Source organism: Mytilus edulis, chromosome 8 (assembly GCF_963676685.1).
Source record: "Mytilus edulis chromosome 8, xbMytEdul2.2, whole genome shotgun sequence".
Classification (NCBI taxonomy): Eukaryota; Metazoa; Mollusca; class Bivalvia; order Mytilida; family Mytilidae; genus Mytilus; species Mytilus edulis.
This window is the reverse complement of record NC_092351.1, coordinates 83,441,398-83,462,031: the sequence shown is the minus strand read 5'-3', so window position 1 is coordinate 83,462,031 and position 20,634 is coordinate 83,441,398. Positions and strand designations below refer to the sequence as shown.

The window sequence follows — 20,634 nt, the reverse complement described above, 5'->3', positions numbered from 1 at the left end:
TAACACAAAAACACGAAAAGGGGAAAGATATTCGAACCTTATTGTACGATCTCCCCTAACAGACACATTAATTTGAAAGATATATCAATGTCTTAATAACTTCAATTGAGGAAGGTTTACAGAGACTTTAAAAAAAAACAGTAACATGTATTTCAAATACCCCTATTAATTCAATATACAAATATTTATTTTATTTTATTTGTAATATTGACGAAGGTTGTGACTAACAACGGGTTCATGAAGTGATTGTGTGACTGCTTTGAATAGCCTTTGTAAAAATATCGAAGACGGCTATGCATCAAAATCGCGTTCTGGGAAGCAAACTGTGTATTCTTTATCTTCGAGGCAAGTGATAATCGAATTTTCTGTTTTGAAATCTTTGTCGTTTTCTGATAACAGTATTAAAACATCATAGTCATAGTCGCGTATGTAGTAGAAATACTACTAAGGCAAGCAATACATGAACTTTCTACTCCAAAGTATGCTAGCTTCATGATATTCTTGCATATTAATGTTAATATGAGCTGCTCAAGTACATAAAAAGAATATTCACAAAGCATCCAAAATACAAAAAGAGTCAAAACCAACTGAAATACTTCCATTATTTGTCTTATCATCCAAATAAATACCTCGTCTACTAAATCGGAATTTTCAATGCCAGTCGAATGGTTACTTTGATGTTTTACATATTTCTTTTTATGCAGTCGTAATGGAGTTGTAACCTGTTGGATTTTATATGTTGTATCGTTATAGAATGAGGTTATTTTTCTCTTGTCGGAATTAAGTATAACATTGCCATTTAGTGTCCATTTTATTTCATAATCTATTACTTGAACATGCTCTTTAGGCGATATGCATTTCATTATCACATTTTCACCGATGTAACTATGAAATGATTGTTGGCAGAACGGAAATCTTCTGTCATGGCAAATATTATAAACAAGTTCAAAAATATGTTAGCAATAATTTTGTTACACGCTATTTTGATTCTCGCCTGAACATACAATGCAAGTATAATACTGAAATTCCAACCAGATATCATCATTGAAGTTGAAAAGGTAGAGTTTTTTTTTTTGCAGACGAAAATCCAATTAAACACGAAAGGAATTAACACTTGAAACACACAAATAACATTGAAAGACATTTGGAGGAATCTTGTAAAATCTTATTGTATCCTAAATGAACGCAACACAGTTTTTAGATAAATATTCATGTTTGAACGGATTAACACGATTGACTTGACATTATGTCTATAGATGTTAGACGTCTTTTTGAATACGCCATGTATTAGGTTCATTCATGTATTACAAGCGTATTTATTGATTTCTTTTTATATATTTACCTTCTTATACATTTGTAATTTAATCTAGTCTATCGGTGCGGTTTAATTTGAACAATTCAGTCTGTAAAAGTGGTTGTGTGTTTTGTCCGATTATACTGATACGTTTCAACGTTATGAAATGTGTAAAGTTAGATAGGTTTAAGGTGGTTTTTCAACTAACGAGTAGATTACAAATAATCTTCACATTATTCACTATTACTGGAAAAATTGAAGGTTTATATAAAAGTAATTTATGAAATAGTGAATTGTATTTAAAAGCATACAATTTATAAAAAGAAAAATGGAATAAAGTACTATCTATCTATAATGGCGAATGAACACTCCCATTGTATTGTATTGTGTAAAGTTCGATAGGTTTGATGTGGGTTTTTCAACTAACGGGTAGATTATAAAATTAATCAAATAATGTTCGCATTTTTCACTATTACTGGACAAATTGAAGGTTTATATAAAAGTAATATATGCAATAGTAAATTGTTTTTAAAAACCTACAAGTTATAAAAAGAAAAATGGTATAAAGTACTATCTATCTGTAATGGCGGGTGAACACGTCCATTGTGTTGGAAAGTTCTTTTATCTCATATGTATAAAAAATAAAATGGCGAAGACCTAGAAGAACGTCATTTCGCTCGTCAGTTGTGAATTACACGTGTTCAAATATTCATCGTTATATGCCTATAAATGAACACATCATAGTTGCCAGGATATAAACTTGTGCAATACGCGCGTTTTATATACAAAAGAATCATCAGAAGCGCTCGAATCATCAAAAGTTTAATTTTTTTTTATAAAGAACAGAGTTGAAGAGCACTTAGAACCAATATTTCTTAAAGTATTCAAAACGCATTTAGGTTCTCACAAAAAATTGTGCAATAAAGTAATATAATCAATTTTCGGAATTTACAATTTACAAATATCAAAATACAAGTGTCGATTCTTATAAAATGTTTTGCAAAACATTTTCTAAACAGCGAAAAGAATAGTATACATGTTATTCTAGTTATACAGTTCATCTAAGTTTCAGAATAGAGTTCTGAATGAGAGATAATTTTAGAGTATTGATACTCTTTCTGATCTGATCAAATATACAAATTTATAGATAATCGACCAATAATAAAAGGGAAAGACATTAACCTGAAAAAACCTAGATTGAATGCACCGATACATGTAGTTGACTCGCCACATATTATGCAGGATTCGCCTACTATAGACATACACATGTTTACAAACATAATTAAGCTGACCACATTTAGTTTGTGGCTATCCCCAAAAAGGGGCGAAAGATAACCAAGGAAAAGTCATGAGTCATTAATTTTTTTGTTGTCGTTTGGTTATATCTCATGTTATTTTTTCGTTAATATTTTTCTTATAGATTCTTGACGTCTAAAAAATTATTTCATATTAGAACCTTTTATCATGTTTATAGCCTCCTATACAGTATGGTATTTTCTAATTGTTGAAACCATACGGTTTCATATAGTAGCTAACATCCACTTCATATGAACCTACATTTATAGTTTGGTGGGATGACATATCCATGTACACGTTCTATTGACAGAACAGGGGACTTTTTATGTTGAAATTCGAAGATCGAAAACCGCTAGTAAGTTAAAAGGAAGACACACTTTATCTGTCAACTAAACGTGCTTTTGAATTTTAAACTAGTCACGTTGGTTTCAGTCCTCTCATTATGTGCTTTACGTAAATTCTCAATCATACTACAATTATTTATATACATCTATACAGAAAACATACTTTTATTCACTTCAATGGGCCGATAACATAACGAAAAGGCGTAAAGTCATTCAATAAAAGAGTCAGAATTACTAATTGTAGTTACAACACGAATACTCTCATTTTTTTCTCGTGTAAATGACATTTGTAATGCAATAGAAATTTACACAAAATAATGACGACAAAAGCGTATAAGGAATTCATTTTAAGCATGGACTAGTTTAAATGTTGCATTATTTTACTGTGCTTTATACATGCAATATATGCACTTATCTTGATTTTATATTAAAAGTAAAGAACTTTTTATAGATTGGTAATAGGTAATAAAAATCTTCGTTACAGTACAGTTGTCAAATGTATGCATCAATTTAAATTCAACATTTAATTAAAATACGTCCTTAGAACTAAAACTGATTAGTACATTTATATACTTGGAGGTACCACTAGAGTTGTGTTTTATCGATACATACTTTAATTACATGTAAATATCGTATCTATGATTCGTTTTTAAATTATATGAAATCATCTGAGTGTTTAATTTTAGCGTAGATTACCTTATATGGGTCGTCTTGTTATGACATAATGCTACAAACCTTCAATTTAAATAAAGAAGATGATTATTAGAACAAAACGTATAACGGTTAGTTGTAAGAACATTGTAGTGTAGCGAAGAAATGGGACCAGCATTTTAAGAACATTATGTGAACATTTTATTTATTACTATTATCGACAAAATAATTTATTATGTCACTATCTCATGTATATTATGAGACGACGGTATCATTATCTTTGAAATACGAAGAAGACATGATATGAGATTTGTATTCTTAAATCTAAAAAGAAAAATCAAAATATGAATTTAGATGATTTTAGTAGAAAAACAAAGGATATGGTTATCCATACATGACACAAAATCAGTATAAAAATGCACAGCAAAAAAAATATATATATAAAGCGCATGTATAACTGTTCTGCATCTCAAAGTCAGACTGAGGCCTTCAACACGATGTGTTTTTTTTCTCTCACTTCGCTGCAAATTTAAAACGGCCCCGAAATCAGTTTAAGCTGAATACTTTGCAAAACTAAATGAATACACTTTGTGAGATGTAACATCACCTAATCAGGCCCGATCAAAAAGAAACATACTGGAAAGAAGTTGATATATAAAACAAAATATTTGCAACGCACAGGTGAAAATATTAAACTGTATAGCATACATGTATAATTTAGTAATTTAGGTATAAGATGAAAGGTTGAGGACTAGTGATTCTTTAAGAAAACACAATTTACTGATAATTTGGGAGAATTTAAAATTGTAAGAATAAATTCTAACATTAAAAGAATACATAGCGTGTTGTTCAGCTATGAAGTGCCAGGATTTGTGTATCCAAGAGTCCGGTAACCAGTACAGTAGAGTCCGATGTACAAATACTGATATTCTGATCTCGCTTCCCCTGAAATGTTTTGAAGTGACAAAAAAATACTTCGATAGGATTGAGGACCATACATATGTAATTTTATTTAATTGATTACAAAGTAATGGTACTGTTGGTGTCATCTACTGTACATTTCATTTGAACATGTTTGATTGTTAAATGAACATCAGTTGTTTTACATTGTCTTATCGGGGCTTTTTACAGCTGACTATGAGGTATGGGCTTTGCTCACTGTTGAAGGCCGTACGGTGACCTATAGTTGTTAATGTCTGTGTCATTGTGGTCTCTTGTGGACAGTTGTCTCATTGACATTCATACCACATCTTCTTTTTTAATATCAGCCATGCAAACATAATGGTCAAACTTTTTATATTTATTGGCCAATAGTTATTATTAATATATCAACAAATTATCATAAACATAAAAACTAAAGGTTATATTGGATAAACATTACTTTTTTCATTAATCATAGTTGAATACTTTTATAACGTAAATGGACAATTTATTTTTATTTATTTGTTGATAAAATGAGATGTGGATGGAGAGCGTAAATTTGTCGTATCTAAAAATTAACATAATCTTCTTTTTTACATGCTTTTGTCCAATGAGACTAACCTTTTTTTATTGTTTAATTGCTTATGTGTTTTATTTATTTATTTTCTTGAATAATAAATTTAATTTGATAAGGAAGGTGTCAAAGATACAACCACCCAAAAAAGTACAGAAAACGACCGCAGTTTGCAATTAAAAGATAACATAAATTACACTTTTTCTGAAATCAAATAGTCTTAAGATGTAATAAATGTTCTAAAAACACAATTTTCATTTTAGTGATTAAAAAAAATGATTAAAACAATAAAAAAAAAAACATGCAGATATAGCTTATCGACATAAACATAGAAACATGCAACAGATGTTTCCTATATGAAACAGTAATTCTAGCTCATTTAAGAGACTTTGACATTTCAAACTACAAATAATGTGTTGTACATTTTATAATTGAGGTTTACACCAAAGAAAAACTGAATGTCACTCCATTTCATATATGGAGCAAAAATTGTTTAACAGGACTTGTTTTTGATTTAATATTATTTAAAGATTTAGATTGTAACATTTGTTGTCAAACTTATTTTACTAAATGAAAATATGTATAAAGTTTTGATCGTTTTCACTCACATTTTAATGGATTTTATAATACTTCTCTAGATTGAACTCTATTTAGGTTATTTATTTTAGTTGTGTAATGGTATTGGTATTTGTACGTTTATGTTATGTGTTTGTGATGCATAAGCACTTATAAATAAATTATTAGTTCACACCTTAAACAACATATAATATTTAGAGTTTCAAAACCTATCAAAAAGATATGTACATGTGTAACTTAAAGTGTCCCTGTTCAAAACAAAAGGTAAAAGAATAGACGATGTTGACATTGTTGATCTTTCAATTTTTATAGAATAAGGCAAACCAGTCTAAATAGAAAAACAATTCACCGAGAGCGACATTATACCTTTGATGTAGTCAGAATTATGTATGTGCCAGTTTGATATTCAAAGTATACCACTAAAGATAATAGGAAACCAATAAAATAACTGTGTTACCTTCTCTGTTTATCGAGGTTAATTTATTTTAAATTGGTTTACAATTAGACTATTTAAACTAATCTTGATGGCACTCCAAACAAGTTTATAAAACCATTTCAATGGTGATAAAAATATCAGAACTGTCCTTTGACCTTAACAGTTTATTTATAATATCCATTACACTAAAAATAAACAATCTGAATCTATACATATTGTGTAACATTTATTAACATTTATTAAACACCCAATTTTTTGAAGATTGCAAGAAAGGAAATAGCTCATGGTCACTATAGCGATCGAAATTAATACTTTTCAATATATATCTTGAATATCAAGTCGGCACTTTAATTCATCCTTCCAAACCCGTTACATAAAGTTTCCAGTTATTTCTATTGACGGAATTTGTATGTTTGTATTATCTAGCTCTAGGACCCATGTAATGACGAAGGAAGGAAGGACTAGCAAACGCCGTAAGCCTTTTACCTGGATGTTCGTAGATTTTTAATGACAAAGTGACACTTGAATCATCAGGAAATTCTAATGGATCGTCAGTTTTCTAGTGGTTTTGTTTAAATACTCTGATTACAAAGGAGAGTTTTAAACATTCATTTTATCATGTTTATGGTAAGGCGTGTTTTACTTGTACCGAATTATCCAAGTTGTTTTGTGTTATTAAGTATTGAGTGAAGAAAAATTAAATCATATTCGTCTTTTGATAATTCAGGAAAGTCGGGGAATATCATCGGACATGTTTGCCTACACTAAATGGATGATATCTCAGTTTAATGTGTTAAAAATTGATGAAGTTGGCAACAAAATTTAGTAGAAATACTATTACGAAAGACATACTGATTAACTTGAAAAGTTGATAGTTTGAGAACAACGAAAACAATTATCAGTGTGATAAACGTTGGTAAGATATTGTAACTTATATCAATGCATATTGTAACATAATTATATATGTATATCGCATTTCATACAAGTGAGGGGTTAACCCAGCTATAAAACCAGGTTAAATCCTCCATTTTATACTTAAGAAAAATGCCAAGTCAGGAGCCTCTGGCCTTGGTTAGTCTTGTATTATTTTTAATTTTAGTTTCTTGTGTACACTTTGGAGTTAGGTATGGCGTTCATTATCACTGTACTAGTATATATTTGTTTAGGGGCCAGCTGACATTGAAGACCTGTTGGTGACCTTCTGTTTTTGTCTGTTCTATGGTCGGGTTGTTGTCTCTTTGACACATTCCCCATTCCCATTCTCAATTTTATTGTAACAAGTCAGGAATATGACAGTTGTTATCCTTTACTTTGAGCTTTTGATTAGGCATTTTCGTTTTGAATTTTCATCGGAGTTCGGTATTTTTGTGATTTTAATTTGTTTTTTTTCATGAAGCAAAATAGCAAAATGTCCATTTACGTCCATGACATGCAAAACAGTAAATTAAATGTGTTTCATGGCAGTTTGTTTAATAATTACAAATTTAATAAGAACAAATTTAATAAAAACAAATTAAAATACAAAAACATTGACAAAGATGTATTAAGATGTCACTTTTACAACATGTACATACTTATTGTACAGAAACTGGTTGGGCTATGTAAGGAATATGGAAAGTTTATTAGACAGTTATTATATAATTATGAAATATCTAAATAAACATAAATTGAATTATTTTAACATTTATTTGTCTATTAGTTTTAGTTATTAACTGTTTTAATATTTATTAAGTAAACTATTTGTTTAATACATTATTAATTTATTTTATTCAATTATCTATTTATTCGTCTAAATATTCTAAAGTAAATATTATATCTGTATATATATATATACCTGTGAGGTGAACTATTATATACACATGTATTTTTTATTATTATTATTTTAAAAGGATGCATTAAAGATTATAGATTATTTAATTTGTTGTTTATAACTAAATACATTGGACAAATCCCGAAGTTTATCAACGGCTCACTAGTCAGAACCTCCACACTGACATTTTATTTTATACCAAAGCTTTCTAAAATAATTCAGCTCCAAAGATACAGGGTAAATACATATGGTCACTTGAGTCCTCTTCCGACTGAATCTTGCCAGAGGTGAGACTTCCATTTGGCTGTTTGAAATGTTCTTGAAGACAACCCGGTCCAGTCACAATATGGCGTGTAGAGAGAGTGCTACACTCTTTGCGCACTGAAAACCATTGCAACAGCTCTTTGAACAGTCCATAAACGTAGGTTCTTTTACAGGACCTAATTATTGGATTGATGGTTAATTCTCGTCCTGAACATAATCGACACATTCGCCACTGGACGTTAGGCATCCAAAAATGAATCATTTAATATTGTTCGTTTATAAATTTTAAAATCATTTCAACTACATCAGCCAAAGACAATAGTTATATTAGGTTTTTTTTATGTCCTTTTGCATATAAATACAAAGCGTTGTTTTCATTTCTTATAAGGTATGAATTAAGGTAACACGATACCGAAGACGTTACGCCATGATTTATCGTTCCTGACGTTATCGAATAACGTTCACACATATAAGCCAATGCAGCGGGTTTTGTGTAGCATTTTTAACGGTAACTTTCCCTAGATGCAGATTGCACAGAGTTTTGATGCAATACGTAGCGGTTATTTGCCATAGATTGTTTTATCTTTTTCCGGCAATCATTCTGCATGTTCTGCTCATTGTTAATCTTTAAAAAGTATTACTTTACTTTTTAAATATTCTGTTTCCTTGATATTTAAGCATCTGCACGCTTTATCTACATATGTTCTTAGGCAGTTTTATCACTTTATTTTTATTCTTGGTATAGATATAGAGGATGTGGTGTGAGTGCCAATGAGACAACTCTCCATCCAAATAACAATTTATAAAAGTAAACCTTGGTTTATTTTTGCAATAAGTACTTATTCATGATTCACGCCGTATCCACATGAAATTTTGTTTTGAAAGTAGAAATCTAATTCATAGAAGCTAAGGATGATGTGTGAAAAAAACGGGGAATTTTACCACTATTAATTCGTTTTAAAATGGTCATCAAAAACACCGCTCGGACAAAATTGAAATTTATTTGGATGAAAATACGGATATGATTAGGGGGAAAAGCACAATACAAGCAGACGTTCAAAATCATACAGAAAATAGTTTGTTTGTATGGAATGTAAAAAAGTGGTTATTTAGCCAAATAGCTTTTTCTGTGTTCCATGTGTAAACAGTCTCTGTAATTCATTGGTCTGTACAGAGTAAATTCGATATAGTTTTGGAAATATTTTAAAATACAGTGTTAGCTTTGTAATCGTATAAACCTCGTCTACTCAGGACGGACAGCAACATCGGAATGAAGCATTATAAAGTTAGCGAGGGCGGAGAAATACATGGGCACTTGATTCGGCAGACATAAAATAACAAAATTCAGGTTCCGTTACAGTCTGAATAAAGCCAGCCCCGAGTATCCACTTGCGTCTACAAACGCAAGTTGATAGTTGGGGCTGGCTGTAGTCAGAGCGGTTCCGTGTTCCCTGATTCCGTTATAATTTTTTTCTCGAAATTTACATGCAAACGGCAAGACACTGTAAAAAGCTAGATCTTGACATCATTTAGATTTTAATTTCGCGTTAATTTACGCTTGCATGGGTATTCGGTGTTTTTTTAGTTTTGAGTTGGAAATAATGTACATGTACAAGTTGGGAGACAAAACGATATATATACATGTATAGCGTCAGTTTAAATTTTCCCGACCATCATCGCGGATACCCCGCCTCTATTCCAAAATCTACCTATTGCATTTATTGTTAACTTGTTCTCGTCTTGAATATGCAGAACTATTTTCCACTGGACGTTTACCAACCAATAATCAAAGCAATCAATTCTACAATTTACCCCCGTCACTTGGAACTTTAGTTGTTAAAATTTAAATCATTGCCTCTAATTTTTTCATAAATTCGACAAAGTTTAAACGCAGACCGCGAGGAAGACCAAAATTGAACAGTTACGCAAAACTAAATATCTACGTTACCGCTTGCTCAGTTTGGAAGTGGGGTAACATGAGACTTTATTTGTAAAAGTACAAGTACAAATAAAAAAAAAATTGTGTACATGTACATGTTATTTGTACAAAAGTTTGCTGATAGAATGATAAATGGAGATATGTGATATGCAATTTATAAGAAAGCAACAGCTGGGCATTAATTAACTGACACCAACACCTTGAAGACATCAAGAAAATCGTGACTAATGCTAATTGGAATAGTATCTTTACATTTCTTATTTGTAGTTTTAGTAAACGTTGGAAAAATTTGGGTATGTGTAGTATAATTGTCACAGTAACATTTTTAGTCTCTTGGTAAATATTAGTTTAAGTCTTAAAACTTTTGCTCTTCTCTAGAAAATTCAAACCATTACGAAATATGAGGAGATGCGGTAACATTTCCAATTAGTCAAGTTTCCACCAAAGACGAAATGACAGAAATTCTATCCTTCTTACATTGCTACTACATTTCAGATCTCCAAATTATCATTCCATTATATGAACTGCATATTCAAAAATATGCATTGTCACCAAATTACTTATAGAGCACGTATCATCATATTGTTTTACATTTGTCCGTTCGACCGTTAATCCCGCACTTATTATATATAGAGTTAATTCGGCTAATTATTTAGAACTACAGTAGTTTTGCTTCAGCTTTAAAACTTATTAATCATATTATAGGTGCGCATATCGTCTGGAGTTTCTTTTTTGTTTCATGACAGGCTGCTGGATTAGGCATTTTGATAAAAATACAAAGGCACACAGAGTACAGACTCCGGCTTACATCTGATACAGGTTGAATTTCAAGCTGGAACTTTTAAATTTCGCAGTTGTTTTACTTATATAAAGAATGCATATATGATCTCAAGATTTGTTATGTAAATAATTTTTCACAAATGACAGAAGGTTGAAATTTGTGAAATTTTGCAAACAGTTTGCTAACCCGAATAATTCAGTCCCTCCCCGTAATCGATCTCTCCTACTTACTTAATTTAGTAAGCGGAATATAACGACTGAATTAATCGGGTTAACAGTTTGCAAGGTTTGTCCGACTTGCTGAGCAAACAAGTAAAACATTTACACAACGCAGAGTACACTATACTACATGTATTGTATGTACCAAGTCAAGAATGTGACAGCTGTTTATCATTCTTTTGATGTTTTTCAGCTTTTGATTTCGTCATTTGATAAGGGATTTTTTCGTTTTGATTTTTTCTTGGAGTTTTGTTATTTTATTTTTTGGAATGTGTATTTTATCATGATCATTATTTTTCCTCATAATTATCACAAAATCTTTTTTCACTGGTGCATCAGATGTGTCTTTAATAAACAACTGTTTTCAAAATTGTATTGTATCGTTCCGAACATGCATGAACTATTTGCCACTGAACGTTAAACAACCACCAAACCGAGCAATTTAAAAACTGTTAAATGAATCAATTTTTTTAAAATACTATATTTCTGCATCAGGGGATGCAGTGATGATACCACCATTGTCTAATATGATGGAGTTAAAAATCAGTAATTCGGATGAATCTCACGTGAAATGTTACATTTAATTTTCACGTTAACTTAACAAAAACTGAAGGTATTTGTTATGGTTTTAATCAAATTTTAGAACAAAGATATTATTTAAATAATTTTATTTCAAATATTTACGTGAATTTAACATGTACAAAATTCCGGTGATTTATGCATAAACTATTATCATAAGATTCACATGGAACCTGTTCACCTAAGTTTCAAGTGATGATATGCTCGTTTGATGTGAAAATCGGACGATATTGATATTAATTCATATGAGTGAAATTCCATGTGTCGGACGAAATAAAATTATATCTGATTCAGTAGAATTTTATATTGCATTACTAGGAACTTTACGACAGTTGACAGGGGAAATGAAAATAAAAGATACTCAATTAGATCCCGACAAATATTTTTTTCTCCATTTCTCTGAGAAGGAATAACGTTATATTCCGTACACCATAACGTCACACGTTTTTGGTCAAATTCTAGGCCTATCGATCAACTTTGAAGCCATTTATTTCAAAAACAACGATAGTGACATATGAGTTTCTATACGTGTTTGGATTCACTATGCAATCCTGGATATTATGTTAGTTTTTTGTTTTTCTCCGTATATAAGAAAATAGCCATCCATTCGAAAATCTAAAAAGGTAAGCCGAAAAAAAAGGCATTTCCCCTATATACCTTAGTAAATTTGTCGCCAAAATTGACGTTTTCATATGAAAATTACAAAAAAAAAACAAAAATGGTGACCCCCATTTTTTATTACATATTCCGGTTTAACTCGATTCAAAGTACACGGTTGCCAAAAATTTTGAAAATCGGGAGATATGCCATTCGGTATCGTGTTACCTAAATTCAAATGTGATTGTAATTTATTAAATTGTATTTGGGAAACATGTTCTACTTTAAGAGTGTGCATTATACGCCCGTGCCTAAAATTTGTTCGCTTTACTTGTTTAGAATTAAAACATTTACAAATATTCACGACATTGTGCCTAGATTGAAGATGTTATAACATGATGGATTTTTGTAAACATTGCATAGTAACAAATCGTGCATATTGCAGCTTCACAAAGTAAATTAATATGTATTAATAATTTATATTGAAATATTGGATATCAGTGTGCAATATATGCATAATAAAACGAACATGAAATAATGGCAGTTGATCGGGACTGCAACACACGTAGTGCACATAGTTAATTTTCCAGTATTTGGTGTTTTATCCTGGGACAAGAAAAGTCTAATTAATTTCTCATTGTAAAAAGCTGTTGCTGTATCTCAGCTGTTGCTGTATCTCAGCTCAATCATAAAGCAATCAATCAATATCTTTATGTAATGAGTAATAATTTCAAGATTGAAACTAATTACATAACAAATGCAGGTTTAAGCCTCTAATTTGCAATATATGACTTTTTACCAAACAAGCAAAAAGCTTAAATGGTCAGTTTGGACCAAACAAAACTGTTTTCCGAATTTTTGGTTTCAAGTTTAAGACCACCTATTGAAAATCTTTTCAATCATTTTTTCAAAAAATACTAATGGTTTAGTTACAACAATAGCTATTTCCTTAAATAACGAATTACATGTTAAAATTTAATCGAATTTATTGTAAATTTCCGTACGTTATTAAACGAAATAGACATATAATATTGCATAAACAGACTACAACAAACATTATCCATAAGGGGGAAGCAAGCCCTGACAAACATAGATAAAGTGTCAACTATATTTCAAGATTTAAATTCTTGCTACGACTAAACATGATCTCATAAAATCTTAACAGCATTTTCACCTTGTCAGATTTGGTCTAAACGCTGTCTGATCAAGTCCTAATTGAACGCTTTATATTTATGACTGAACGGAGTGAAAACTATAGATCTTAAAGCATCTGATAGTCTAAATCATTGTTAACGTTTGTCTCATGCATTTGATTCAGTGGATAAAGACTCGACAAAACCATTAATAAAGGCAACATTAGTATACCGCTGTTCAAAGGTCATTAATCGATTGAGAGAAAACATCTGTTTCAGACTGAAATCTTGCCACTAGTGTTATGACAAAAGATAAACACGATGAAAACAAGTGTAGCACTGGAGATTTAATGAAAAGATACGCAATGAGCCAAAACGTTTTAACATCAAAGAAAGCAAATTACATCTCAGTCAAATATCTAATTTTAAAGACATCATCATGCTTATAATCGATCTTTCAATTGCAACTTCTGTAAAACAATATTTAATCTGGATTTTAATATTATAAAACACACACATGCCCGATTTGAAGATACTGTGTCTCCTTTTTATTAAAAAGCTTTGCCTACAATGTTATTGGATACGGCTTTGTTAATGTTTATCTGATATGATATATTTCTCCTCTATGACGAATTGCAACTCCTATAGAATCGGTACATCGGCTGGTATTGGTGAGATGTTTATTGCACAGAATACTAAGAAAATGAATATACTCCACTGGTGAAAAAGTGCAAATGTCCAGATCGTCTTCTAATATTTTTAATTCATCTGGTATTAACGTAGAGTTTCTCTGAAAACTAAAATTATTTACTATCAGAATTTTCCACAATCGAACAAAATTCATGTTCTTTAACAAATTCAATGCAACAAATTCGCGATGAATTTCTGATAGTTTCATAAATGGTTCATACACTTTTTCAGGTGAACATTTTGATAAAGAATACTGAAGTGTGTAAATAGCTGAATTGTATTGTTTATTGGCATAGAAAAACGATGCTAACAGCAACCATCCAGAAACAGCATCATGATGCATATTTAGCAACAAAGTACTCATACTGACTTTATACTGTATATACGTTGGTTTATTACCGGATATACTCCTTAACGGCATTATTTGCGCCTTTGAGCAACAACATTTGGACATATAATATAAGTAGATATATTTTATTTTGGAACTTCCAATGCACAATAACAAGTGTATTGTGTATTCTAATGTGGCTGTATTTCTGTGTATCGTACCATTCACATTACGCAACATTTTTGAAAATAGTAGTTTATTAAAACTGTCAATAGCTGTAGAATCTGAATCTTTGAGTGTGTCTGATACTAATAAATGAAAATCTAAGAATTGGTTTGACAATAAAATGCATCGCCAACCATAACTTTTTAGAATATAAAGCTTATTTAAAAGTATTGTCCGTGCGTGTCCTGTGATCTTGTTTTCAAATAAATTATTCTCAGGAATGAAATAATGCGGACAAACTGAATTCTCAACACAGTAAACAAGTCTTCTGAAGCAACTCATAAAATTACTTAGCAGGTTTTCTGGTCTCCATTTTGTAGGTGAAATTTCTTCAGATATCCAAAACACAATTGTTTTCATGAAATATGAGCAAAGCAAGTCTTTGCATTCGCAGTCAATAGCTATCACGTCTTTCAGAAGAATTTTTATCAGAGAATAACAGATCAGCTGTGAATGTGTAAATGAACTAATAAGAAGTTTTTCGCCAACAGAAAATGACAGTCGCCATTCAAAATCTTCACTGGAAGATCCTTTAATACCTATTGGTACGAAAAGAATGCCGTGTTGAACAACTGAAGCTTTAACATCGTTTTTAGGCCATGTGTTATTTGACCGTTCAATCCATTGCATTGCTGTTGTCACCCATGATGTACTACGCAAACACACTGCAATATCAAGATATCCATTCTTATCGGTCACGCACGGTCCATGAACTGTTGAAAAAGAAGGAAAAGTTGACATATGTTGTTTAATTGCAGTGCTAGAGAGGTACAAATCATGTCCCCTTTTTACACAAAATCGATTGATATCCCGATTTTTACTGTGCAGGAAACGTAACTGGGTGAATCCTGGTTGAGTATCATTTGTTTCCATATCAAAATATACTGTATCAGGATTGAAATTGTTATTTTTGTTTTCGCAAACCTCCATTGGTGTCCAAATTATCATGATATCTAAATCACTACCCCGCATCTCAATGCCTTCGCCAAAACTACCACTGGTTATTATTAAAGTGTTGTCATTGCTAGATAAATTGTCTCTGATTGTATTCATCATCCTCATTTCTTTTACGTGCTTCTCAGTTCCTACGATATACTGACACATATATTGATACAAAGCTATTGATGCATTTTCAGTTGCTGGTTCTGCAATATATGCAATTGAATTGGAGATATTTAGACAAAGATAAGCATGAATAGCAATACTATAAAACAATTTAAGTGTATGTTAAAGTGTGATTTATTTCGATGTAGAAAATATTACAAGAGAACAGAAGAGGTGAAAATTGTTCTATCACTTTTGTTTAAATGTACTATTAAATTGGATATTATACTTTATTTTTACTTGATTCATTATAGATAGTTGTTCTTTTGTTCCCTTTCTACAAAAAACAGTGCACGATCACACATGTATACTCACAAAATAGGATTTTTATACCCATTCGATCCCCATTTCTTTTACTCAAAAAAATAAAATATATGTGTGTTGTCAAAATAGGTATTGGATATAGATACCTTTGCAAAGGTTAAAGAAACGAATAGTTATTACCGGCCATTAACTTTCGTGTAACATTAGAAGTTATTTACCTGAATACGTAAACGGGATTCAGCAACTTCTACTTTCGTATGTTATTTATGTTTATCTTATTAGATGCAAAACACTTCTATCTTGATAATAAAATAATTAATGAAAATGAAGGTATAAAAACTGTGCTAATGATTAGTTTTCCATGTATAATGAACTTTTGAATCATTATGTGTGATAATTTGACAAAAGCCAAAAATATGTAGGTATAAAAACTGTGCTAATGATTAGTTTTCCATGTATAATGAACTTTTGAATCATTATGTGTGATAATTTGACAAAAGCCAAAAATATTTCGAGAAAATGATATATTTTATAGATGTTGATTATGCAATAAACTCATTTCATAAACTTATTTCATAAAGAAACATGTTATTTGTTGTACAGTACTAGTGATATGATGAAATAAATGCTTAAAACGATGAATGAACATATTTCTAATGTATATCGACAGACGTTAGGACGTACTATATGGAGGTGATAATTTTGATAGAGAAGAAGGCTATGTAATTTATCTTTAATATACAGATAGCATTTACTCTTATCATCTAGATCACATAATATGTGTCCTTCATCTTAACACGTTTTACTTGTTTGCTGCTTTTTATCAATATAATGAAAATGACAAATTATTTTATTACTGCATGTATATGAAAAAAAAAACGTTAATTTATCAGTGGCAATCATTTTTATGTATATTGATGGTATATTTATGAAAATCTTTCTAAATTTAGATTTATGACGTCATGATGTCACACATTACAACCACAGAGGAAGCGCCGCAGCAGATAACCGAATGAAAATATTCTCAATGATATTTTTTTAGAAGTTAATGTTAAACATTTAAATGTTGACGCTAAGAATACAAGAAAACTATTGCAACAAGCTTTGAAGTTGTTTAAAATATTGATATTTATAATTTTATTAATCTTGCAAAATACAGTTTAAAAATACACAGAAAGAGCATTGAACGCCATTTACCTAACATATTATTAATTTTCCATATGTAATATATAAATTAAGGACTTCTACTTAGTCAGTACGTTAAAAATGTATAGGGACCTCAGTCATATAATCTAAACATGTCCATATATATAACGTATTGTCCTCGTCAAAAGTCCATAATTGATAAACATGTTTATGATTCTGTTAGTTAAAGATGTATCACATGACATAGATATACTATGGAAGGGAATATCCGCCATAATTAAACAATTCTTTCTTTGTAAAATGTAATTTCTTAATTTGTAACATGTAACTTCTTAATTTGTAAATGCAATTTATTAATTTATTAACGTATTTTCTTCATTCGTTTCATGAATTTCCACATTTCTTGATTTGTGAAATGTAACTTCTTAATTTGTAAATACAATTTCTTAATTTGTAAACGTATTTTCTTCAAGCGTTTCTTAATTTGTGGAATGTAACTTGTTTCTTCGTTTTAGTCACGTTTCGGGAGATCGTGTCAGTGCAATAATTATTGTTACCGCTGCCAGCCAAAGAGAAGTTACGTTTCTAAAGATAGACTACAAGTGACAAATCAAGTAGTTTTACATGTCTCGAATGAAATAGTTACACAATATTGCACACGAGGTCGCTATGGATCCATGTCAACTCGTACCTTGAAAAAATATCTCATTAATCAAATTTCTTAGGAGAAAGCGATTACATGATATTCTGTGACCGATAATTTATTTCATATACAACGGTTGAATAATCATAATCACACAATATTCTACACAGTGATCATTAACCAGTGGCAGAAAAGGGGATGGAAGGTTCCGGGTGTTGAAACCCCTATTTGTTTGACTACTAATACTTTTGTATGTGGACAGATGGTAGGAGCGGCCCCTTTCTATTTGACTTGAAAATGTTTGACCCTCCTTTTAAAAATGGCTGGATTTGCGACTGATAAGTGGGTAATAGGCTCCAATATACAAAAATAGAACTGGGTTGTTTTAATGTTTTAATAAAGGAAATAAAACATAGACAGGTGCATGAAACACAGATTTCAAATAAATACTACACTTTGAACATCACAATCTATTGAGTTTTACTTATTAACTTTGTAAAAACTAAGCTTTGGGGGATACTGAGGGCGAAATGTATTATCTTTCAATTTTAATCATTGTTCGTATCTATTATAGTATCTAAATAACTGTATATGTAAAAGCCTATATATCTTTATTTACTGATCTTTGCTTCGAATATGTGTTCAAGAAGATTTTGTTTATTTAATTTATATATACATGAAGGCCTTTCGTATCTTTTTAAAGCGACAAAGTCAGCACGAGGATTAAACAAAATAAAAAAAAACATAATCGTCTGGTAAGTTTAAAGTATTTTAGTCAGTTAACATCGTTTCAACAACAACAAAAACCAGATATGATGTCCAAGCAAGATGTCAATGAAATCCGGAGACAGCATTTTTTTTTGAATTTTGTTCAGCCTCCAAGCATTAAAAACACTAAACTCACCTGGGGTATCACTAGACTAAGACCCTTATGGAGTCATGTCATGATTTGTAGACGAACAGTTGGTATGCTCTGTTTACTTTAGATTCGTCTTATACACTGTCCTGATTATAGAGCTCGGGAATCGGGATTTACGTTAACAAATTAAGAAATTGCATAAATAATTAAGAAGTTACATTTCACAAATCAAAAAATGTAGAAATTCATGTAACAGATGGAAAAAGTACTTGGATCAAATTCAGAAATGACATCATACAATTAAAGAAATTGCATGTTACAAATTACGAAATTACATTTTACAAATAAAGAAATTAATGATTATGGCGGAAATTCCCTTACATCATGTACATAAAATACAAGTATAACTAATAAAAAGAATGAAAATTTACCACTTAGAAAATGTGATTCATCTGTTTGTATAATGAAATTAGTTCATTTCCGTAGGGTTTTATCTATTTCCATGTATCGAAAGTATGAAACATTTAAGTATTTTACAGTGAAATCTTTCTAATCTTTCGAAACAAACAGAAATACGAAATTCCTTGAATTGTTGCTCACGTGTTTTAGTCTAATGATTCATTTCGATATATGATGGCTTCATATACAAAATATATATTGTCAAAATACAAATTTGTTAACAACAATATTTCTAGTGCTTCCCTTTTTTATTTATTTTCTAATGTGACGATCCTTTTAGTATGGTGTCAAAATTATATATCTCTTCATCCGTTTTGTTGTTGATTGTGTATTTGATAATTAATTGATTCGAATAAGATAACTTTCTTATTTTTGTTGTTTTTGATTTAAGCCTTAATCATATATATTTATTCGTGTATTTTTGATTTTGTTTTCTGTATTTGATAACAATACAATGCCATGACATTTTGATAATTTTCATTTGTCACAGAAATAATTGTATAATTTGTTAGTACGTCTGAACCAGTGACAAATCTACGACAAATTAAAATCTCGCATCACCGGTGATGGTGATACAAGGCTGAAAACACATTCTAAGTATACAATTCGTCAAAATTACAGCTAAACAGTGTTAGCCCGATTTTGTTTTTTGTTTTTTGTCCATGGATTTATGAGTTTTGAACAGCGGTATACTACTGTTGCCTTTATTTAGAACTGTTAATTGTTGGAGCAAATTTGAGTTCTTTTTTAATCATGATTCAAATTAAACCCATGCTACTGAGATATCATGGCACAAAATTGCAGACATAAAGGTGTATCAATTTCTTTTTTATATAATTCCAGGGACAGAACAGCAATTTTACACTAAAGTAGGATAACCTTAATAAATCATATGAATATCAAAATTACGTTTTAACAACAAGCATTTGTTAAATCTTACCTCCCATTTTCTCTCAATAAAAGTCTCCTAAATATTTTTGGTTGTCGTTGTCATGTTGCTGCATCCAGTAAGATTGAAATTTACATGATTTATTGCACTTTATACATATATGCAAATTGGGTATTGTAAATGTCCTCTCATATATAACTTGATAAATAAATGAAAATTGATCCCTTTGGATCATGTGGATATGTGATTCATCCAATTGTATAATGAAGGTTAAATATGTTTCATTTCCCTTAAGTCTTCTCGATTTCCTTGTATAAAACGTTTTTAATATTTTCAGTATTTTAAAGTGAATTCTTCCTTATCGTTGAAACAAAAAGAAAAAAAGATGTATGAATATTTGTCACACATTTTTGTGTGTAATGACATAATTTGTGATACTAGTCCAGCGGATATCAGAATAATTGATCAGTTTGACAGTATCAAAATTGAGAATGAAAATTGGGAATATGTCAAAGAGACAACAACCCGACCAGAGAAAAAAACAACAGCAGAAAGTCACCAACAGGTCTTCAATTGGCAGCCATCGTGAATAGTTGGTGTAATCTAAGACAAAG

General features: G+C 30.5%; 1 protein-coding gene across 1 annotated transcript; it reads right to left on the bottom strand.

Moving 5' to 3' along the window:
- Positions 1–13,744: 13,744 nt before the first annotated feature.
- On the bottom strand, positions 13,745–20,331 carry LOC139486447 (uncharacterized). The gene is made up of 2 exons (XM_071271324.1): positions 20,072–20,331; positions 13,745–15,801 (listed from the first exon to the last, which is right to left on the bottom strand). Exons 1-2 carry the CDS (start codon positions 20,076–20,078, stop codon positions 14,012–14,014), a joined length of 1,797 nt encoding a protein of 598 aa, XP_071127425.1. The 5' UTR covers positions 20,079–20,331; the 3' UTR covers positions 13,745–14,011.
- Positions 20,332–20,634: the final 303 nt, after the last annotated feature.